At 37.6% G+C, this 25,580-nt stretch overlaps 1 protein-coding gene across 2 annotated transcripts in view; it reads right to left on the bottom strand.

Moving 5' to 3' along the window:
• Positions 1-2,471: 2,471 nt before the first annotated feature.
• The window catches only part of LOC143032491 (calmodulin-lysine N-methyltransferase), a 64,444-nt gene continuing 41,335 nt past the window's right edge, over positions 2,472-25,580 (bottom strand). The window contains exons 7-8 of one of the 2 annotated variants that reach the window (XM_076197369.1): positions 5,833-6,025; positions 2,472-4,922 (exon numbers count right to left, since the gene is read on the bottom strand). In XM_076197369.1, the coding sequence (XP_076053484.1) occupies positions 4,839-4,922; positions 5,833-6,025 (277 nt within the window). In that variant the 3' untranslated portion in view covers positions 2,472-4,838. The remainder of the gene's footprint in view (positions 4,923-5,832; positions 6,026-25,580) is intronic. The other variant, XM_076197368.1, reaches the window with a different exon arrangement.

Below are 25,580 nucleotides of genomic sequence, written 5' to 3'. Positions count from 1 at the left end.
TTTAATTTTCAAAGTGGTTACACTTTAAAGCTTGAGAATTACGAGGTCAGTACAGAAAACCCGATTTCATTGAAACATCTCTACCAAATGTTGATATACAAATTTCCCAGTTGAGTTTACCAGTGGAGGATAGTCCAAGAAAGTCTAGGGTGTCAGTAGGAAAAAGTTGTGCCCCAATGAAAAAAATGGGATAGCTCTGTGGGAGACTGCTGAGTGTACAGATGAAGAAAGTGAATCCTGGTGTTGAATAATAATGCTTGGTTTTCTCTACCCTACTCAAGATATGATAGAAAGGTCAGAAGCCTGGTTTTCTCTACCCTACTCAGATATGATAGAAAGGTCAGAAGCCTGGTATTCTGCAGTTTGAAAAAGATGTCTAGAGAATAAGAGAAAAATGTTGTCTAGGAGATCTGCTGCCAAAGTAGATAATTTATTTGGAAGTTTTATGTTCTAAAATCTTTCAGTTGGTTCCCTAGGGTGGGTATGGTTGCCATACCATTCCTCTGGATCTGCCTTTAAGTAAAAACATTATATATTCTTTCAATTCATAAACACTGTAGCTGGGACCAACAATGGGTACCTGGAAGTGGTGGTCTTGCAAGACAGATGTCAGAAAGAATAATCTTCCTGTTACTTGTCTTCAAAACCTGTTGACACCTTCACCTACATAAGGAGGTGTCCTTGGGGGTTGACACTCAGTCTCATGGCCAGGCCTAGGATGTCTTTCTATTAATTTTGTCTGCATTCCCTCCACAAGGAAACCCAATAACTGGTGACTGCTTTCCTCCCATTACAATAAGCTGGTGACATAAAAATAGTCCCATGCCAGTACAAAAAAAAAAAAAAAAAAAAAAAAATAGTCCAATGCTTCTTCCCAGGATGATCTATGGGAGGACCTGGGGAACACTGCCAACTGTTGTGGGACTGTGGTTCCCAGTTAGTGAAACTAAAGATAAGATGGAACCAATGATGAATACCTACAAGTGCTAATCCAGCAAGACAAACATTGCAGACAATCCTCTCCTGGCCATCCATTTTCAGTCTCTGAGTATCTTCATATCCCTCTGGAGGTGCAGTTTCAAGGGGCCAATAGCATCTGGACTGGATGCTCTGGATCCAAGACTTACCAGCTTGAATTTTGTTCCACCTTTTCACAAAGGTTATGAAGAAAGGTGGTAGGATGATGAATCTCTGACTTCCATCTCACATGACCACCATGGGCAGAGACCGGTCACTGGTCCTTCTCACACTTATGCAACACAGATGTCCACATTTTCTTCACGGAAAGATCTATGGGAAGGTCTAAGGACTGATGCCAGCTGCTTTGGGGCTGCAGGTTTCCAGTCAATAAGTAAATCATCATCAATACTGTGGCATTCTTGAAAAAGTCTGAACTACTACATGTTAAACAACCCAAGAGCTTGCAATAGCAGACCCTTGAGCTCTGCATGGACTCCAGTGTCATGTGCCAATGCCAACTCCATATCCACAATCCTACCCATCACTAAGTCCATTTCAGCATTGAAGAGAAAGTATGAAGACCTACCCATGCCTCACCTTAGACCAATCTAGGAAGAAGCTGGATGTACCCCAACTTTACTAAACTGTAATTACAGTAATAGAGTACAAAGCTGAAATAATAATTTCATTAAGTACTCCTTCCAGCCTCAGGACCATCTAGCCTTTATCAACTACATCAAACTACAGTGATGAATTATGCGAGTCCTGCATGGGCTCCTAATCTCAGTGAGACACACCACAACACCCTTCAAATCATACAAAACAAAGCCCTAAAAACAATTACAGGCTGCACAAATACAACACCTACAGACCATTTACACCATGAAACAAGTCCTCAAAGTCAAGGACCACCTCGACATGAGAGGCACACAAACACTTGCTGCAGCCACCACAAACACATCACACCTGCTACACTACATAGCAGAACACCCACACACACCAAGAAACATTAAAACTACACCCAAAGACCTTTATTACGCACAGATACTCTCTTCTCTTCCTCCACAACCACCAAATACCAGCCTCCAGAAACATATTCATAATCATATCACTCACCGCTCCATTAACACACTGAAAGACAACACACTGCTGCATGCCAGACCCCCTGATATCCACCCTTCTGAATCCTCTCTCCCACGAAAGGACAGAGTCCACTTGGCCAGACTGCGATGCGGTCACCACCCAGCACTTCTAAGCTACCAGAAGAGGCTGGACGACCGTGTTGTGAACAGCTGCCCAGGATGTAACACTTCACCCCATACCATACAACACATAATGGAAGACTGCATTATACACAATCATGCACGCAAACAACACAACATACACTCTATAAAGGATTTGTGGGAAAACCCAGTTTCGGCTGTGGCCTTCCTTGGGGAGACGGGACTGCTCGGACAGACAGTCTAGGGAACGACAACAACAACAACATCAAACTTTCTCTTGAAATTAAAATAAACTGAAAATAGTTTCTGTCAAAACTGAAGTTGGCACCTTGTAATGACACAAAGAAAAAGAATTTGACCAAATCTGGATTTCTTGGGTGTGAAACCTAACTGCTCAGGAAACCAGTATGAAAACAAATAATCTCTTATATCTATTTGAAGCACAATAACAAAGACCCATTAAGTGATGTTAAGCTTCCATTGTTAATGCAGTAATGTTGACTACCCTCTTCCTTACACACTAAGGTCACAACACAAGACCATAATTCCAATCTTCAGAAAAGGTGCCAGGAAGCCACATGACTACAGGGACCCTACACAGGTTGCTGAACATGGGATCCCACAAAACAGTGCAGTTCTTCATTAATGTCAAAGACTCCCTCTGCTATCAACTTAATAAAAATGTCTGGCATTAGCCACAACAACAACAACAACAACAACTGTACACTACACCATCAAGCTGAATGCTTTGGACAAACGAGACTTATAATCCTGTCAAAGCATTATGAATAATGCACTCAAGTTATGGATCAGCACCAACCTGTACAACCTACAGACATGTACCTAACAAAGAATCTGTCTTAACCTGCACAATAAATGATGAACAAGGTAGAGCATAAATTTAATAAAATACAACCCTTTTACAACTAACATCATTGTCTCCCTACAGTGATCATTTTACCCCTTGGTCAGTTACAGTGCAACCATTTGTCCAATCAAATAAAGCACTGCTATACCCACATACTGCCCTTCACTATTCATCATAAGAACCCTATACGGGATAGCAACTGCATAATTTTTGTCCAGTTCATATTTCAGAGACTTTATGACACTCATTTGGACCAGGACCCTACAGAATTCTTTTATAATAGGAGCCTGATAATTACTCTAACAAGAATGCAGACAACTCTTAACTCTCCTTTCTGCTACCCGCCTTGAATCTCTGCTTTACCACTTCTGACTCTACCTCATTGGTGCAAAATCATCCCAGAGGACAGATGTGTTGGTCATCACAAATTAAATATAGTACAATCACAATGATAAGCTTTAGGTTGTCTCCAATTGAGTATTTTACAATCTATTTTCCTGTGTTAAGCCAACCTAAGTAAGCACCGTGCTATATAAACAGCTGGAAAACCTGTTAGTTTAAACATCAGATCACATGTTAGCATGTTCTCTACTCCTTTTCTCTGCAGTTTAGTGTCAACTAAACCATCCCCACTGGTGATGAGGAAACAAATATTTTCTTCAACTAGTAGGTCTATTCCTACTCATTGGTATCCTTCTCTATAAAACTACCAAACCTGTCTAGGCACAGGAATAAACATATGAAATGTGATAACACCTGAACTATCATTAGCATTAACTAGTACAGCTACAGTATGCCAACTTTCTGCAGTAACTAATAAACCAGTGATCTGCTGTCACTATTCAAAAAACTGCTTAAGTAACATACCACATGGTCTTTCCATTCCTGAACAATATAATCTCACACATTAAATGAATGTGCAGTATTAGTTACTGGAACTACTACAATACCTGAAATGCTGCCAAAAATCCCACAACACCTGACTGGTTACCTGTTCTACCACAATACCCGAGTGATTGCTAGACCTGTCACACATAATGACAGGCTTGTAGTTTGATGCATAGCGAGATTCCTAAATCAGACCGTGTAAAACACTAGCTACTGTGTGATACAGAAAATATCTTATCCTAAGTATTTGAGCAGTAGACCTCCATTAAGAATCATTATAGATTGATAAATGAAAGACATGATTACAGCATTTTTGGTTAATATGCTCATTTTCTTAGAAATTTCAAAAGGAGAAAAGTCCTAATATTACCCTGTTTATGATCCACATTCTAAACAATCTACATGTCCATCTAGTGCAGACTATTCATATTGTCAAGTCAATAAGCTGCACTAAAAGCAATGACATGAAATAGAGCACTGAACATCTCTCATACCTAACAGAGCTCAGCATGCCTCAAAGGACTTGACAGTGCTTCAGAATACAGCTAAATAATCATACCCACATTGAAAGAATTCTCACTCAATCTTTTACCATAATAAAAATATAATTTAAAACTAAACATTACTTATATAAGCAGGACTTAAGACATGCTCCCATAAATGGTTAATTTCAAGACAAAAAGATACTACCATGTTTTTAGCTTACTCAAACATCTAGCTCTGGTAGCCTTAATGCAGATATCTTTGTTCTAAGAGCATAAAAGAATGAAGGAAATATAAAGCAAGAAGCAGAATCAAGTCAATGACATGAGTGGTCTTCAACTGAAAATGACTAGTGCTGGTTTGACTTTGAGAATTCAATGTAACCTATATTCCTTAGGCCACCAAAAGTTCCATTTTCAAGACGACTTAACATCTGGCTTGTGGAGGACCATCAGCAAAGGGTAATGGAGATTCCTGTTGTAGTTTGAATCTGAAGTACACTAAAGGAATAAAAACTTAAACTGTTAGTTTTGTGTTCAATACCAAAATACCAGGGGTCATAAGTATTTCTCTTTTGTGTTCAATTTTTCCATTTCTGAAAAAATAATATCAATTATATTCACTGTAATATCTTCCATTACTAATATGCACAACTTATAAACCTACTAATACTGACAAACAAAATTGGTGCTAGAATACGGCATGATAACAATAAAAATTCACTCATCAATTAAATGCAGCAGACTTAAGATTTGTGTTTTTAAGTAGAAAAAAGTGAATTAGAAAAAATACAGTAAAGGTAAACTTCAAAAGAAAATGAGTAGGAAAAAAGGTAATATAAATGAACAAAAGGCCAAGGGACAGGACACTAAGAGATATAAGGCAGAAGCAGCCCAGGCCAATTAAACATAACAGGAAGATCAATCAGAGAAAGTGAGGAAGAAAAAAAAATAATAATAATAATAATTTAAGTCAGAAAATAGGTACAGAAAAGCATATGGAAATACAAATATCTAGCATGGAGTTAGGCTGCATTTGATAATGTGCAATTTATTGTTTTGTAATAATAATTTAAGTCGGAAAATAGGTACAGAAAGGCAAATGGAAATATAAATGTCTAGCATGGAGTTAGGCTGCATTTGATAATGTGCTATTTATTGATTTGGAGGGGGAAAGTGCTAAGATACACAAAGGCACAGCTTTACATTGGCTCACTCAGGCACATCAGTTCCTATGTTATTCATTCCATACATAGGTAAAACAAGCTCTGAATACAAAATGCTCCAGCCGTACTTGTTCCACTATTAATAATAAAAACAAAAGCAATGGAACGCTTTACCCTGTCTGCAAGCATGAGGTGGTTACATAGACAAAGCAGATGGTCATGCTTGGTATGCATTCCAAGCTTACCTTTTCCACACACTTTGCAACTACTTCATCATAGCTTTCATATGTAGTTACTTTGAAGTATGCTTCACAAAGATGAGCAAATAACTTGAAGGTGTCTCTCCGTGCAGGGGCCACAACTAACCCCATTCCTCCGGGACGTAGCACAGACACCAGAGTTCGTAGCAAGTTATCCCTTGAGTCATCAAAGAACACACTGAAAACCAATTTCAATGTAACACTAAATACATTGCAGCCTTCATCTTCTTTGTTAGGCAGTTTTCCCCTCTTTTGTCAACTAAAATTTTTTCCTCCATTACATATGGGAAATAGAGGAATGGTGAACTTCCTAAATAGTGATGAAAATCAAATATACACATGAATCAATATATCCATTGTCCTAGTTTACCTGTAATTCCCATAAAACCAGCCATGATAATCATGACAGCCTGTAAGTCACTCAATGAAAAGAATTTGTGGTACTGTCTAGATGTGATGAGTATAGGACAGTGTAGTAAGGTGTTTGGTGTCTTTTGTGTGGTAGTTGCATCTGATGTAACTAGTCTGTTACCAGGCTGATTCTGTAATAGTACTATTTTAATGCAGGGTAGTGACCTAAACATAAGTGCACTATTGCATTTTTTGTTGCCTTGGTGATGATTTCTGTTGGGTTGATATTTGGGGGTTTGGTGAAGTATAGAATATGCCTCTTGCACAAAGATTCTTTTATGATCTGCATGTATTTACCTAGTTGTATTTTAGGGGACGGGAACTATGCTCGTTGTGACCCATTTTCATATCTCTCCACATCCAATTTATTTTTGAACTCATGTACAGTTCTGGCATTCACTGTTTCACTGTTTAGTTTGTTCCAGACATTGATCACTTTGTGTGGGAAACTGTTGTTTTTCAGGTCTCTTCTGTAACTGTCCTACTTTAGCTTTTTATTGTGTCCTCTAGTTTCTCTCTTGTCCCATTTCAATAGGTCATCTCTATCGATTGATTGATTTATGGATTTTTTGGCTTGAAAGGCCAAGCGCCAGAGACGGTAGGCCATTCATATCTATCATACATGAATATATAAAATTTCAAGTAAAACAGTAAAAACAATAACCACTCACAAAAACACATCTAAACAAGATACACTCACAAGCAATCATATACACAATTTTAAATTTCATAAAATAAATTGATGTCGTTTAAAAACTTTAAAACATTGTTCACATGAGCCCTCTCCCCTAAAATTTCTTTAACCCCTTCCATACAGTGCCACATACGTAGGCGGCATGAGGAGCAAGTGGATACGCAAGGCTGCCATATCGGCGTCTTGATTATATTTATTGTAGTTGCCCCTGCGTAATGACTCTCTAAACTGTCTTCATCACATTTTCTATGGTTATCAAAATTCATGGGTGAAAGAGAGAACGATCAATATAAGCAGTGACTGTATTTTATGATGCGAGTATTATTACAACACATCGTACATCTGGCAGCTAATGCTGCCCGCGAGATTTTGAACCGTACTGAAGAGGTTAAGAGATAAATTTGTTAAAAAGTTTGCCCTGCACTTATTAGAGTATGCAGGGCACTGAATTGAAATGTGTTTGATTTTAAAAACAACTTGGCAAGTGGAGCATTGTGGGGCCAGCCTTTCTGCTCCACTTGCCATAAAAAATTTATGGGTAATATAGGAATGGCCAATTCTTAATCTTGTTAAAACAATACTTGATCTTCTGTCCAAAGAATGAGACTTCCAAGGGCTCACCAAGGGGTGAATCTCTTTTAACTTGTAACTACCGTCCAGCCTTGTCCATTGTTCTTGCCACTTCTCCATTGCATAACTATGAATTACTTGTTTGAAGTCTGTATGTGGGATTTTTGTGTCTGTTATATGGCTGAGCCTAGTAGCGGCTTTGGCTGCAACATCGGCCTGTTCATTTCCAGTGATACCCACATGGGACAGCACCCAGCAAAAGTTTACTTTTATTTTCTTCCGGTTGTTAATAAGTATCAACCAGTCCTGTATTTCTTGGACTAAATAGTGAAGAGGCAATAATTTACTTAGAGAGGATAGAATGCTCATACATACATACATATACCAAGGCTTTTTCCCCCTTACAAGGGGGGTAGCCAAAAAGGAAAAGGCATAAAATCATTCCCACCCATTCCATCCCTGAATACACTCCACACCTCTCCACCCTCCCTCTCATCTTAGCACCTCCTGGATGACGGGTCATCCCTGCACCATGTCCACTGCCCTGGGTCAGAAGCAGTGTCGCAAGACACAGCACATCCACAGCAAGGCCGCTTCATTAAATCGGCGACCCTCCCTCTCCGTCAACCCATGCATAAAGGAGAAGATGGGGAGAAATCCCTTTGGGCTGCGTTAAAATTTGCTCACACATACTACCTCACCCCCCATCCCCCCGCCCATTCCACCTCATGCATCACATCATCATCCATATACAACCATTCTCCATTCACCCCTGTCTTCTGTCTTCTCTCGTCCTTCCTCAACAGACATTCCCCTCTTCCCTAAAGCCCCCTTCACCCCATCCATCCATCTCATCCTAGGACGTCCCTTCATGTTCACTCCCTCCACATCTGCCTTCCATACCTCTTTTACTAGTCTTTCTTCACTCATTCTTTCCATGTGTCCAAACCATCCTAATACTCTTTCATCAACCCTATCTCCCAACTCCCTTTCCACCCCTGTTCTCCTCCTCACCTCCTCATTTCTCATTCTATCTAGCCTAGTAACCCCTATCATACTTCTCAGACACCTCATCTCAAACACATTCAAACTCCTTCTCTCTTCCTCTCTTATGTTCCATGTTTCTGCCCGATACAGTGCTGTTGGCACAATCACTCCTTCATACAGTCTCCACTTAGCATCCATTCCCAAATGTCTATTCCTCATTACACTCTTCAATCCACCAAGGCATTTACTCACTTCTCTCAATCTACATTCTACCTCCACCTTCATTCCACCTTTTCCTGCCACAATTGCACCCAAGTATCTAAAATTATCCACTTCCTCAAGTCGCTCTCCCTTAATGCTCACTTCCAGTCTACTGCCACTTTCACCCCTTGTACATCTCATCACTTTACTTTTACCCACATTTATCTTTAGCTTTCTCCTATCACATACTCTCCCAAACTCTGTCACCAACTTCCTCAGTCCCTCCTCTGATCCTGCCACAAGCGCAGTGTTATCCGCAAACAACAGCTGGCTCACCTCCCACTTTTCTCCATTTTCTTTAACCATCTCCAATCCCTGACCCACTACCCTTGCATTTACCTCTCACACTACCCCATCCATGTATAAGTTGAATAGCCAGGGCGACATAACGCATCCTTGACGAAGTCCCACCTTTACCTCGAACCACTCACTCTCTCCATTTCTAATCCTGACACAAGCTCTACTACTCACATAAAAACTATTGACAGCTCCTAGAAGCTTTCCTCCTATCCCATATATCCGTAAAACCTCCCACAGTGCCTTTCTGTCTACCCTGTCGTAAGCCTTTTCCAGGTCCATAAAGGCTCAAAAAAACATCCTTCCCCTTTCCTATAGCTTTCTCACATATCTGTCTTACCACAAAAATCTGATCTACACAACCTCTACCCATCCTAAATCCACACTGTTCCTCACCAATTACTCCCTCTATTCCTCTCCTAATCCTCTCAATCAAGATCCTCCCATAAGCCTTCCCAACTACACTTAACAAGCTAATCCCTCTGAAACTACTACATTCACACTTGTCCCCTTTTCCCTTGTAAAGTGGAACTATACAGGCACTCCTCCAGTCCTCCAGCACTCTACCCTCTCTCCAGCAAACATTAAATAACCTCACCAGCCAGTCCACCATCACTGTACCTCCTTTTTTTAGACATTCTGCATGGCATCCATCCAGACCAGGTGCCTTACCTGCTTTCATCATCTTAACAACTGCCTTCACTTCATCCTTCCTTATTTCTCCTCCATTTTCCTCACTCATCACTCTCATTTTCTTAGCATTTCCCACTGCAACTATCTTTCCCTCCCTATCCTCCTTCACATTCAGCAACTCCCTAAAATATTCCGCCCATCTTCCCCTTACTGCCTTCTCTTCCATTATCATCTCTCCATCTGCACCTTTTACCTTTTCTTTTGTTTTGTCCCATTTAGGATGGGTCCAGCGTAGTCACTCTGCATGTGTACTGGATAAGGAGAAAGGAAGTTGGCAGCCTAGTACCTACCTCGCAAACATGCATTCCCCAGTCAGTGAACTTTCGGCCCTCACAGGGAATAGGGACCTCGTGGTATACATCCCCACTTGACTGGGTTCAGACATGTAGCTTGGGAGGCACCAAGATACCAGAACCTTCCTTAACAAGTATTAGAGAAAGATGGTGAAAGAGGAAAGTAGGGTAGCAAATATGAAGGATAGGGATAGGGGAATTCACAAAGGAAAAGGGTGAGGGACCCCCTATCTATTCACTACCCCAAAAACCTCATCCTAAAACAACTGTCATAGGGTGAGGGCGGCAAATCCTACGAGCATTCCACTCCATGGTCAAAGACAAGCTAGGGTTGTCAACAAAAATCTTTTGGCTCAGTTTTCATCTGGTAGCTTAGGGCTGACCTCTCCAGTATGGTTGCACCTGGCTGGCACAGCTCAGCCCACCCTTGCTACACACAAGCCCCCCCCCCCACTACATCAAAGTACTGGGCCTCGGGGGGGCTATGCTATGCTCGTTGTGGCCCATCTCCATATCTCTCCACATCCAGTTTAGCTTTGAACTCGTGTATGTTTCTGGCATTCACTGTTTCACTTTTCAACCCATTCCAGACTTGGATCACTCTGTGCGGGAAACTGTTCTTTTTCAGGTCTCTTCTGTAACTATCCTTCTTTAATTTCTTTGCATGTCCTCTTGTTTCTCTCTTGTCCCATTTTAGTGGGTCATCTCTATCAAGAACTTCCATCCCTTTCATAATTCTGAATATGGTCAACAAGTCGCCTCTTTCCCTTCTCTGCTCTAATATTGACAGCTGTAATTTCTCCAATCTTTGTTCATATGTCAAATTTGAGAGTGTGGGTGCCATCTTTGTCACTGCTCTTTGGATTCTTTCTAACTTCCTTGTCTTTTTCTTTGTGCTAGGTGCCCACATTGATATAGCATACTCTTATCAGTGTAACAATTAATTTCTTAACCATCTCCTCATCCATGTAGTCAAAGGTCACTTACATTGATCTTATTAAATTGCAGGTCTCTCCAAATAACTTGCTTACATGTTTGTCAGGAGTCAAGTCACTTTAGATGATTACTCCTAAGTCCCTTTCTGAGTTTACTTTCTTTGCTGCTTTGTTTCCCATCGTATATTTTCCCGAAACTCTATTTTTACCTTTTCCAAATTCCATTATGCTACATTTCTTGATGTTGAAATTCATCTTGTGTTTCTGGCTCCATTCCCATACTTTATGTAGGTCATCTTGTAGCTATCTACAATCTTCTTCTGTTTTCACTCTCGAGTAATTTAGCATCGTCAGCAAAAAAATTCATATAACAATTTACTCCATCTATATCACTTATGTATATGGCAAACATTAAGGGAGCCAAAACGGAGCCTTGTGGGACGGTATTTTTTACATCTTCCCCTTTTGAATTTCTGTCTCTAAGTACCACTCTTATTTTTCTCCCAGTTAAGAAGTCCTTTATCCATTCCAACAGTTTGCCTTGAATTCCTATTTTTTCAATTTTGCTTATTGATTTTTTGTGTGGTACCTTGTCAAAAGCTTTCTGCAAATCCAGGAAGGCGCAGTCTGCCCATCCATCTCTTATATTATTTCAATTGGTCTCGAATAAAAGTAGATTAGATTTGTGGTGCACGATCTTCCACTTCTAAACCAAATTGTTTGGGGTTTATTATTTTGTTTTCTTCCAAATGTTTGGTCCATCTGCTCTTGATGATCTTTTTGCATATTTTTGCTACTGTGCTTGTGAGAGACACCAGTCTAAAGTTTGTAGGATCTTCCCTGTTTCCCCCTTTATGTATTGGTACTATGTTTGCATCTTTACAATCTTGTGGTACTTTTCCCTCTTTTAGTGAGAAGTCTATTATCTTGTGTATTTTATCTGTCAGTTTGTCTATACGCTCTTTCAATATCCAATTTGCAATTTTATCCGGTCCATGTGACTTTGTGACATCTAGGCTTTTTATTTGATCTCTTATTTCCCTTTGTGTTATTCTTATTTCCTTCACTATGGGTGAACTTTCCAATTGTTCATCCTCCCAGGGTTGAGAAGTCTCAATTGTTAAGACAGACCTGAAATGTCTGCTCATAACTTCTGCCATCTCTGTGAACTCTTTATCTCCTTCACGCAATTTAACTATGTCATGCTTGTCTTTTAGTTTGTTATTTACATATCTGTAAAAGAGTTTCGGTTGATCCTTACATTTGTCTATAATATCCCTTTCATATTCTTTTTTTTTTCTTTCCTGCATATGTTTACATATTCATTTCTAAATTTATTATATGTTTGCCATTTGGAAGTTTTTCTATCTTTCTTCCATTTTTTCCACGCTTTATCTCTCCTGGCTTTAGCCTCAGTACATCTTTTGTTAAACCAACATATTATGTAAATCTCTTTTTGTTTCTTTTTTGGTACATATCTGTTGACTCCCTCTTTATAATTTTCTTTAAATATGTTCAATTTGTCTTCCATGTTTGTTTCCTCTTTTGAGAACATATCCCAATTTGTGTTTTGGAAAAATTTCCTTAGCTTTACAAAGTCCATTTTGTTGTACATGAATCGTCCTTCTCTATGTTTATAATTTCTGTCTATATTGCTTTGTTCTTTTAATTCAAACTCTATTAGTATGTGGTCACTCTTTCCAATTGGTGTTTTATACTCCATTCTGTTTACAATGTCTGGTTCAGAAGTCGATATTAGGTCTAGTTTTGATGGTTCATCATTATTTTTTATACCTAGTATTTTCCTTAACCCATTGTGTTAGAGTGTATTCAGTGGTCATATCTAGTAGCGTGTTGCTCCAGAGTTCATCTCACCCTTTAACTGTCATTTCTTCCCAAATTATGTCTTTTGTGTTAAAATCGCCCATGGTTATTGTTTCCCCCTTCCTTCAGTAACTCATTTAGCACCTTTATTGTTTCTTTCAATAATTTGGAATGTTCACTATCTGACCATGCATGGGTTTTTGGTGGTACATATACTACTATAAATTTTCTGCTTTTCATCTTTTTGTTGGCAATTTTAATCATAATTACATCTGTATTCCCCTGACTTTCAATAATCTGTCACATTTAACCCTTTTTTTAGTCAATATCATGACACCTCCTTGCTTATCAGTTCTGTTTTTCACCATGTCCTACTATACTTCTTAATAGTGGTCCTTTCAATTTTGTCTCTACTATGCCCATGTCAGGTTTTTCTGTTTCTAGATAGTCCTTTAATTTGTTTATCCCAGAGATCATACCGTTGATGTTAGTGTATGCCACTTTTATTTTCGTGTTTTCTTTTTTGGTTTAGTTTTCCATTTTCTTGATATACCATTTTTTTAGTCTCAAATCCAGCACACTCCAAAAAAACTCATTCTTTTCCGACTCTGTTCTCTTTTCATTCCTATCATTTGCTTCAATTCTAAGCACTTTTTCTTTCTCTTTTTCTTCATCATTCATTTCCTTTTGTATTCTTATATTTTTGAATTTCTTACTATTTGCAAGTTTTACCACTTATGATAATGCTTCCTCTGCCATAATTTTTGTTCTTAGTTTTATTTTTATAGGTCTATGATGTTTATCTTTAGAGTATTTACCTATCCTATGAATTTCATCAATTTCATTAACTAGATCTTGATCTTCATCCTGTATTTCTTTCAGAATTTCTTTGACTAGTTCTTTCTCCTTTTCTTTTTGGTATCTATACATATGTTTCTTTCTCCTTTTCTTTTTGGTATCTATACATATGTTTTTCTTGTATTCCATGGACCACAATGCATTTTCCTTTGTCAATTGTGTCTCTCACCAGGTTTTCCTTTTCTTTTATTATTTATAACTGCTTCTTTTGTGTTTCCTTCCATCTGCTCTTTTAATATTTTTCTAAAAGATATTTCTTGGTTTTCCTGTTCTTTCTTCCACTCATTTTTTATTTCAATTAGGTCTGTTTCTTTAACTGATTCTGCTACTTTACCAGTCACTACTTTCAACTGTTCTTTAACTTCCTTTTTTAGTTCATATTTTTTACTTTTATCCTCATTTTTCATTTTCTTTATTTAGACCATCTATTTTACTTTTTAGGTCATTCAATTCTTTTATGGTTTGTTCATTGATTTTTTGTAGAGTAATCAGTTCTTTGTACACAGCACGGTAATCAAATTTCAAATCCATAATTTCTTCCATCAGTTCGTTTACTTCTCGATTTCTTAGTGCACTACTGTACCTGCTTTCTCTGTCTATATCAAGATTTCTTCCTAATTCACTTGAATTTCTTTGGAAACCAGAAAATACATTACCTTCTCACCTTGGATTTTTCCTTGGTGTATCCAATGCACAAAGGCATTTGGGTATCATGTCTCTTGGACTCTCAACTGTGCTAACTTCCAATCCTCTTTTTGTTGTTCTTTCTTCATTATTACTATCCTTTTCTATTTTTACCAGAACTATACAGAAAAGAATACATAAATGAAAAAAAATTGAACTGGAAATACACATTTATTGGTCACCCCAAATAGCCATCATCATGCACAATAACAAGGTTTCATTTGTTGCCGGCCATAAAACCACTAGATAGATGCTCACAACACAGCACGTCCGTATGCTTCGGTGTGTGTGTGTGGGTGTGCATGGGTGTATTTACCTAGTTGTATTTTATGGGAAGGGGAGCTATGCTCGTGGTGTTCAGTCTTCACATCTCATTTTATTTAAAACTTTTTAAAATCATGTATTGTTTTTGCACATACCACTTTCTCATCTAACCTGTTCCAAATGTCTATTACTCTGTGGGGAAAGCAGTTCTTTTTCAGGTCTCTTCTATAACTGTCTTGATTTTCTTTCCGTGTCCTCTTGTATTTACATTATCCCATTTTATTAGATCCTCTCTATCAATAGCTTGCCTTTCATGATTCTATAAATAGTTATCAAGTCTCCTCTCTCTCTTCTCTGCTCTAATGTCTGTAGCTCAAGTTTTGCTAGTCTCTCTTCATATGATAGTTCTGAGTGTTGGTGTAAATTTTGTAATTGCTCTTTGTGTTCTTTCAAATTTTGTTATACATTTTTTTGTACTTAATAACCACGTCATCACTGCATATTCCAATCTTGGTCTTATCAAATGACTGGTATTTTCTCCACCATTTCTTCATCCAGGTATGTAAATGCCACATTGACTGTTCCTATTGAATTATAAGTTTCTCAAAAATTTTGATTATATGTTTCCCAGGGGACATATTCATAATAATGACTCCCAGCTCCTCCTCATTTTCTACTTTTTTATTTCTTCTCCCAATTTATATGATCCCAGTATTCTTTTTTGCTTCTTCCAAATTCCATTATACACTTCTTAGTATTGAATTCCATCTCCCACTTCCTGCTCCATTCCCATACTTTACTGAGACTCTGTAGCGACTCACGATCTTCTTCAGCATTCACTTTTTTTTTTAACAATTTCCCATCATCCCCAAAAAAGCTCATATAACTTTCAATTCCTTTATCCATATCATTAATATATATAGCAAACATTATTGGGGCCAAAACTGTTCCTTGTACACCACTTATCACTTCATCCTAATCAGAGTGTTTGTCTCTTATCACCACTCTCATTTTTCTTTCATGCAAGAAGTCTTCCATCCACTTCAGTAGCTTGTCCTGTATTCCTCCTGCAGTTTCTAATTTCTTAAGCAACTTCTTATGTGGCACCTTACCCTAAGCTTTTTTCAGGTCTAGAAATGCACAATCAGCCCATCCATCTCTTTCTTGTATTACATCTATTAGCCTTGAATAGAAACAAATTAAGTTTGTGAAGCATGATTGTCCTTGTCTAAATCCAAATTGCCTTGGATTTAGTACATTGTTTTTTCCAAATGCCTTACCCATCTAATTTTGATAATTCTTTCACAAATTTTAGCTATCATACTTGTAAGGGAGACTGGTCTATAGTTAGTAGGGTCTTCCTTGTTTCCCCCCTTATATATTGGTACTATATTTGCTCTTTTCCAATCTTCTGGAATTTTTCCTTCTTTCAAGGAACTGTTTATTAGACTATTTTGTCTGTTAGTTCATTCCTGCATTCTCTCAAAATCTAGTTTGTCATTTCATCTGGACCATGCAATTTTCATCTTCTTGAACTACTTTTGATATCTTATTTACTTTTTCCTTTTCTTCCTTTATTCTTGTAGTCCTATTTAGATTATATTTCTCTTCCATCCCTATATAATTATACATTTCTTTTTATCCGCTAAATCTCTTACTATATTCTCCTTCTCCCTCATTACTTTAATAACTGTGTCCTTAGTTTGTTCTTTCATCTGCTGTTCCATTATACCTCTAAATTCCATTTTATTGTTCTCTTGTGCTTTTTTCCAACCATTTACCTCTTTTGCTATGAACTCTTTTATTTTCTTTATTACTCCTCTTTAATTCCTCATTCTCATCCTGTACTTCTTTGTCTACTATTTCTTTAGTTAGGTTTTGATTCTCCTTCTTTAGTTCTTCCAGTTTATCAACTCTTTGAGTAATCAACTTTCTTTGGTTAAACTTAATTTCCCAATTTTAATTAATTTCTTATAGTTTCTCCTCAAGATTTACTAGTCAGGGGAGGTTGTCATTTCCTCCCTCATCAAATCCATGGAAATAGTTATCTTCACCTTCCATTGCGCTGCTCTTATTTATGTTTGCAACTTTTACATTTTTACTAATCACATCGACTTCACCACTATCGTCAGGCCGTCTTTTGCTGACATGCGGTCTGACTTCCTGGGCCCTATCTTCCCCGTCCTCATTTCCTCAGTAATCCCTCCCCTTCTCCTTTTTCTTCACCTTCCCACTACACCACGAGCTTTCCCCTTCCCTATTAACACAACACAGGTACTTCCTTGTCACTGTGACCCTCGAAATCTGAAGATATCACCGGAGTCCAGACTTCGCTGCCACCCCGACGGGCATGTGTATTTACCTAGTTGTATTTTACGGGAAGGGGAGCTATGCTCGTGGTGTCCTGTCTTCATATCTCTTTTATCTAGACAGTTTTTACATTCGTGTATTGTTTTTGCACATACCCCTTTCTCATCTAACTTGTTCCAAACATCTATTACCCTGTGGGGAAAGCTGTTCTTTTTTAGGTATTTTCTATAATTGTCTTTTTTTTTATTTTCTTTCTATGTCCTCTTGTATCTCTACTATCCCATTTTATTAGATCCTCTCTATCAATAGTTTCTATGCCTTTCATTACTCTATAGTTATCAAGTCTCCTCTCTCTCTTCTTTGCTCTAGTGCCTGTAGCTCAAGTTTTGCTAGTCTCTTTTCATATGATAGTTCTGAGTGTGTTGGTGCCAATTTTGTAATTGCTCTTTGTATTCTTTCAAGTTTTGTTATATATTTTTTAAGATTTGTTAAGATATTCTCTGCTGTCGTTTGTGACCTGGATTTAACCTTAATTGGTCTGGTCTTATCTGTATTGTATTTCTCTAGTCAATACATTTCTTCTATTTGTTTTTCTATTTCTGGTTCATCTTCTTGAACTACTTTTCATATCTTATTTACTTTTTCCTTTTCTTCCTTTATTCTTGTAGTCCTATTTAGATTATACTTCTCTTCCATCCATAATATAATTATACATTTCTTTTTATCCACTAAGTCTCTTACTATATTCTCCTTCTCCCTCATCACTTTAATAACTGTGTCTTTAGCTTGTTCTTTCATCTGTTGTTCCGTTATACCTTTAAATTCCATTTTATTGTTCTCTTGTACTTTTTCCAACCACTTGCCTCTTTTGTTATGGACTCTTTATTTTCTTTATTATTCATCTTTAATTCCTCATTCTTTTCCTTGACTTCTCTTAACTGTCTTTTTAATTCTTCTATTTCTTTAGTTAGATTTTGATTATCTTTCTTTAGTTCTTCCAGTTTATCAATTCTTTTGGTAACCTGTGATAATTGGTCAAACCTAACCTCCCATTCTTCGTTCAGTTCTTTTTTTAGTTTCTCCTCAATCCATAAAAGCCGTTACCTTCTCTTTCCATTGAGCTGCTATTATCTATATATCTGCTCTTGACACCTCTGCTTCCTTGTTGTTCCCCGTCTGTGTATTCTTCCCCCCGTTTGTTTATACCTCTCCTAAGATCGGGGCCCATTCGTCCCCTTCCTCATTTCCTTCCATTTTCCTCAATAATCCCTCTCTCCTATTTCTTCACCTTCCCACTACACCACGAGCTTTTCCCCTTCCCAACTAATACAACAAGGTAGTCCCTCATTGTTGAGAACCACGAATATTGCACTTCTTTTCCCGAGTTCCAATATTCGCTGTGTATCCGACGTCCGTGTGTGTGTGTTTACCTAGTTGTATTTTACGGGACGGGAGCTATGCTCGTTGTGACCCGTTTTCGTATCATGTGTGTGTAAATAACACACAAGAAACCCACAATCAAAGAATACAAACTTCGAATGAAAGAAGATTCTATATTTCAGCTACCAACCGTAGCCTTCCTCAGGAAAGTACATAAGACAGTGGACAATTGGAACTTATAAGCTACAGATACAAAGAAAAGAGAGGAAACGTGGACTGATGGGATTATTCAGATGTGGTGTAAGATGGGGTGGCGGGAGAGGGGGAAAGTGAAGGTGAGGGGGAAGCATGTTGGCCTTTGATGGCTTAGAATTGAAGTGCATTGTGGTTGTTAAAATGTATCTCTAATCACTGGGACCCATTCAGTGTTGTACAAATACTCTCCCGCGTTCGTATACTTCCAATTGTACTTTCATAGTGGAGATGGGTTGAACGCAAAATTTCATATATGTGTAAGTAACCCAAGCATACAAATATGTAGTGGTACTGCCCAGGACTCGAACCCGGCATCCTCATGACAAGTGCGGTAGTGATTTACCAACTAGGCTATTAAGAGAGATATAAGTCAGTGCATTTTTTCTTATATATTTGTATGCTCGAGTTACATATACATATATGAAATTTTGCGTTCAACCCATCTTCACTATGATAGTACAATTGGAAATATACGAATGCGGGAAAGTATTTGGGTTGAACACATATATATGTATATATATATATATATACATATTATATATATACATACATATATATTACACACACACACACTTCAACAAACGGACGGCATAGACGACGTTCTGAAGAAAAAGTGAAATTTCGTGGATCCCAAATCAAAGGAAGTACCTATTGTATTTACAGGGTGGGGGGGAAATTGCTCGTGGTGTAGGGAAAGTAAGGAAAAAGGAGAAGGGGAGGGATTACTGAGGGAAATGGAAGGAAATTAGGAAGGTGAGGACTTGGCCCAGGCAGGCAGACGAAATCTAAACAAACGAGGGCCGGACCAATTTAGCGATGATGAAATGTCTAACAAAAATGTAAAGATTAGAAGTATAGATAAGAGCAATACAGTAGAAGATGATGAAAATATTTTCCAGGGATTTAAAGAGGGTGGGGGGGACACAAACCCCCCACGATTAACAAGACTAGAAGAGAAACTCGATAAGATGATCGAGCACTGGGAATTTAAGTTCGGTCACGTTAACAACATTGTGCAGAGAGTTGAAAAATTGGAAGAACTAGAGAAGGCGAACAAAAACTTAACTAAGGAAATTGAAGAATTAAAAAAAGTTAAAAGAAGTAAAAGAAGAGAATAAAGTCTTAAAGGAGAATAATAAGGAGAACAAGGAGGGTTGGAAAAAAAATCCAAGAAAATAGCAAAGATGCATTCACTGACATAATCAGACAGCAAATGAATGAACAAACTGAAGACTCAGTTATTAAAGTGATGAGACAGAAGGAGAATATAGTAAGAGACTTAGCAGACAGAAAGAAATGTATAATTATATTAGGAATGGAAGAGAAACATAACCCAGATAGAACCACAAGAATCAAAGAGGAAAATGAAAAAGTAAGAAATTTACTAGAATTAGTTCAGGAAGATGAACCAGAAATAATGAAACAAATCGAAGAGAAATTTAGGCTCGGGAAATATAGTACAGACAAGACCAGACCAATTAAGATTAAATTCAGGTCACAAACTACGGCTGAGAATATCTTATCCAAAACAGGGAAACTAGCAACAAATGAACAATATAAAAAGGTATGGATAAAAAGAGAAATGAATAAAGAGGAAAGAGAGGAAGAAAAACAGAAAAGACTTGAAGCTAAGGAAAAAAACGAGAGAAGAACGGAGTCAGAAAAAGAGAGATTCTATTGGAGAGTAGTGAATATGAAACTAAAGAAAGTCGACATACAAGAGAAAAACAAAAGGGAAACAGAGAACACAATGGAAGTGGCAGAAAACTAAGAGTGTCTTACACAAATATAGATGGATTAATAACAGGATTTAATGAGCTGAATGATTATTTGAAGGAAAAAGAACCAGACATAATGGGAATTGTAGAAACAAAATTAAAAGGTCCACTACCACCCAACAGTGTAGGACATGATGCATATAATTATTGGATTAGAAACAGAGTGAAAAAGGAAGGGGGTGGAGTTATGTTCCTAAGAAGGATATAAACGTGAAGTGTGTCACATATGGAAAGAATACAGTAGAGATGATAATGATGGAAGTAGAAGACAGAGATAAGAAGAACAGAAAGTTTGTGATAAATTATGTGCCCCCAAAAACAGCCTCATGGGAAGAGAGTGAACATAAAAGTATGTTAGAGGACACAAAGATAGCATTAAACAAGATAATGGAAGAGGGAGGAAGAATAGTTATGATGGGCGACTTTAATTGCAAAGAAATCTGCTGAGAAGAAATGACAGTAAAGGGTGGAGACGGCTCATGGGGAAATGCTCTACTTGAGATGGTTACTGACCATACAATGACACAATGGATACAGGAGAACACTAGGTATAGAAATGAAGAAGAGCCATCGAGACTAGACCTAATAATTACATCTGAACCTAGAATAGTGGACAAAATTGAATATAAAACACCAATAAGTAAAAGTGACCACATATTGATTAAACTGGAACTTAATGAAGAAAAATATATGAAAAGAAATGAACAATATAGAAAAGGAAGAATGATGTATGAAAAAACAAACTTTGATATAATAAGAGAATTCTTTCAAAAGGAAAACTGGGAAGAAATATACAAAGAAGAAACAACAGTGGAAGAGAAATGGAATATTTTGACAAAAATTTACAAAAAAGGAGTGGAAAAGTATGTCCCAAGACAAAAACAAGAAAAAGAATATGTAAAATGCTGGTACAACAAAAGTTGTAGGGAGTTAAAAGACAAAAGAGACAAAGCCTGGACCAGATGGAAAAAATACAGAAGACCTGAAAAATGGAAAATATATACCTGTTATAGAAATGAATATGTACAAACGTGCAGAGAGGAAAAGAGAAAATATGAAAAAGATATCATAGAAAAGTGTAAAGATCAACCAAAACTATTCTACAGATTTGTAAACAATAAACTGAAAAACAAACAAGACTTGGAGAAATTAAGACTAGAGGGAGTTGAATACACTGAGGAAATGGAAATGGCGGAAATTATGAACAAACATTTTAAATCAGTGTTTACAAGGGAGAACATACAACCTGAAGAGAACGAAGGGAAAGAGAAAGTCCCCCCTATGGAAGAAATAGAAGTAACAAAGAATGAAATATTAACACACTTGAGTAATCTTGATGTCAGAAAATTGCATGGACCAGATGAAATAGCAAACTGGATACTGAAAGAATGCAGGAATGAACTGGCAGACAAAATACATAGCATACTATACAGTTCCTTGAAAGAAGGAAAAGTTCCAGAAGATTGGAAAAAAGCAAATATAGTACCTATATATAAAGGAGGAAATAAAGAAGAACCTACCAACTATAGACCAGTCTCTCTAACAAGTACAATAGCAAACATTTGTGAAAGAATTATCAAAAGTAGATGGGTAAAATATTTAGAAAAAAACAAAGTGTTAAATCCAAGGCAATTTGGATTCAGACAAGGACGATCATGCGTCACCAATTTAATATGTTTCTATTCAAGGCTAATAGATATAATACAAGAAAGAGATGGATGGGCGGACTGTGCATTTCTAGACCTAAAGAAAGCTTTTGACAAAGTACCACATAAGAAGTTGATTAAGAAATTAGAAACTGAAGGAGGAATACAGGGCAAACTACTAAATTGGATGGAAGACTTTTTGCAAGAAAGAAAAATGAGAGTAGTGATAAGAAACCAGCACTCAAAATGGGATGAAGTAATAAGCGGTGTTCCACAGGGAACAGTTCTGGCCCCAATAATGTTTGCTATATATATTAATGATATAGATGAAGGAATTGAAAGCTATATGAGCTTCTTTGCAGATGACGCAAAACTACTGAAAAGAGTGAAAACTGAAGAAGATTGTGAATCACTACAGAGAAATCTAAATAAAGTACAGGAATGGAGTAGGAAGTGGGAGATGGAGTTCAATACAAAAAAGTGTAGTATAATGGAATTTGGAAAAAGCAAAAACAGAATAACAGGAGCATATAAATTGGGAGAAGAAGGAATAAAAAAAGTAGAAAATGAGAAGGACCTGGGAGTCATTGTTATGAATAATATGTCACCTGAGAAACATATAAATAAGATTTTTGGAGAAACTTATAATTTAATAAGAACAATCAAAGTTGCATTTACATACCTGGATGAAGAAATGGTGAAGAAAATCCTAATCACCCTGATAAGACCAAGATTGGAATATGCAGCAACGATATGGTCACCAAGTACAAAAAAATGTATAAGAAAACTTGAAAGAATACAAAGAGCAATTACAAAATTGGCACCAACACTCTCAAAACTATCATATGAAGAGAGACTAGAAAAACTTGAACTACAGACACTAGAGCAAAGAAGAGAGAGAGGAGATTTGATAGCTATTTACAGAATCATGAAAGGCATGGAAATTACTGATAGAGAGAATCTGATAAAATGGGATGACAGAAATACAAGAGGACACGGAAAGAAAATAAAAAAAGACAGCTATAGAAGAGATTTGAAAAAGATCAGCTTTCCTCACAGAGTAATAGACAGTTGGAACAAGTTAGATGAGAAAGTGGTGTGTGCAAAAACAATACATGAATTTAAAAATAGTTTAGATAAAATGAGATATGAAGACGGGACCCCACGAGCATAGCTCCCCTTCCCGTAAAATACAAATAGGTAAATACACATATATATATATACACATACCCACATACATCGGATTAATGGCGAAGATTGGAACTCCGGGAAAAAAATGTAATTTTCGTGTTAGTAGGGAAGGGGAAAGCTCGTGGTGTAGTGGGAAGGTAAAGAAAAAGGAGAAGGGGAGGCATTATTGAGGAAAATGGAAGAAAATGAGGAAGGGGACGAACAGTCCCCGGACATCAGAAGGAATGTTAACAAGAGATGTGCAGATGACACAGATGAAGTCGAAGAAGTCAGTAAAAGCATTAAAATTAGAAATATTGATAAGAGCAGCAGAATAGAAAGTGGATATAATTATTTCTATGGATTTAGTGAGGGAGGAGCTGACAACCTCCCCCAATTAGCAAGTCTAGAGGAAAAACTAACAAAAATGAACGAATCATGGGTTAGGTTTAGCCAACTTACACTAATTACACAAAGAATTGATAAATTGGAAGAACTAAAGGATAACCATAACCTAAATAAATAGAATTAAAAAGACAGTTAAGAGAAGTAAAGGATGTCTTGGTAATGGTGTCTTGTATTCCACTTTATCCACAATTTCAGGCTGACATAAATATTAAGTCTAGTCTCAACAGTACTTCATTGTTTCTATATCTGGTATTTTCTTTTACCCATTGAGTCATTATGTATTCAATGGTCATGTCCAGCAGTATATTTCCCCAAAGGTCCTCTCCACCTTTCACTGTGATCCCCTCCCAACACATTTGCTTAGAGTTAAAATCACCCATAATTACTAAGTTTCCTCCTTTCTGTATCTCATTTAATGCATGCTTCATGTCTTCCAATATTTTAGAATGGGGGCACATATATCACTACAAATTTTCTATTTTTCATGTCACTTTTTTCAATTTTTATCACAATCACTTCCACATTATTATATTCTTCTGTTTTCTTTGCCACATGTAAGCCTTTCTTAATCAAAAACATGACAACTCCACCCTGTTTCTCCTATTTTTTATCCAATGATTATATAGACCTTGTCCAACAATATTCGATGGTAGTGGACCTTTTAATTTCATCCCCACAATTCCCATTATATCTGGTTTCTCTGCCAGATAGTCATTTAATTCATTTAGTCCTGAAATCATGCCATATATGTTGGTATATGTTATATATGTCATCAGCTGTTAAGATGATGAGAGCAGGTAAGGCATCTGGGTTGGATGGATGCCATGCAGAATGTCTGAAGAAAGGAGGTACAGTTATGGTGGACTGGCTGGTGAGGTTATTTAATGTTTGTTTAAGAGAGGGTAGAGTGCCGGAGGACTGGAGGAGTGTCTGTATAGTTTCGCTTTACAAGGGAAAGGGGGACAAGTGTGAGTGTAATAGTTTCAGAGGGATCAACTTGTTAAGTGTAGTTGGGAAGGCTTATGGGAGGGTCTTGATTGAGAGGATTAGGAGAGGAACAGAGGGAGTAATTGGTGAGGAACAGTGTGGGTTTAGGACAGGTAGGGGTTGTGTAGATCAGATTTTTGTGGTAAGAGAAAGCTATAGGAAAAGGTAAGGATGTTTTTTGGGCTTTTATGGATTTGGAAAAGGCTTACGACAGGGTAGACAGGAAGGCACTGTGGGAGGTATTGCAGATATATGGGATATGAGGAAAGCTGTTAAGAGCAGTCAAGAGTTTTTACGAGAGTAGTAGAACTTGTGTTAGGATTAGAAATGGAGAGAGTGAATGGTTTGAGGTAAAGGTGGGACTTCGTCAGGGATGTGTTATGTCACCCTGGCTGTTCAATCTTTACATGGATAGGGTAGTGCGAGAGGTGAATGCAAGGGTAGTGGGTCAGGGGTTGGAAATGATTAAAGAAAATGGAGAAAAGTGGGAGGTGAGCCAGTTGTTATTTGCAGACAACACTGCACTTGTAGCAGGATCAGAGGGATTGAGGAAGTTGTTGACAGAGTTTGAGAAGGTGTGTGAAAGAAGGAAGCTGAAGATAAATGTGGGCAAAAGTAAGGTGATGAGATGTACAAGAGGAGTGACAGCAGGCTGGAAGTGAGCATAAAGGGTAAAAGACTGGAGGAAGTGGATAGTTTTAGATACTTGGGTGCGAATGTGGCAGGAAAGGGAGGAATGGGGTTGGAGGTAGAATGTAGATTGAGAGAAGCGAGTAAATGCCTTGGTGGATTAAAGAGTGTAATGAGAAATAGACAACTGGGAATGGATGCTAAGAGGAGGTTATATGAAGGAGTGATTGTGCCAACAGCACTGTATGGGGCAGAAACATGGAACATGAAAGAGAAAAGGAGTTTGAATGTGTTTGAGATGAAATGTCTGAGAAGTATGATAGGGGTTGGTAGGCTAGATAGACTGAGAAATGAGGAGGTGAGGAAGAGAACAGGGGTGGAAAGGTAACTGGGAGATA

Source organism: Oratosquilla oratoria, chromosome 13 (assembly GCF_046742065.1).
Source record: "Oratosquilla oratoria isolate Oo_2021 chromosome 13, ASM4674206v1, whole genome shotgun sequence".
Classification (NCBI taxonomy): domain Eukaryota; kingdom Metazoa; phylum Arthropoda; class Malacostraca; order Stomatopoda; family Squillidae; genus Oratosquilla; species Oratosquilla oratoria.
The sequence above is the reverse complement of the archived record's forward strand: the minus strand, read 5'-3'. Positions and strand labels throughout refer to the sequence as shown.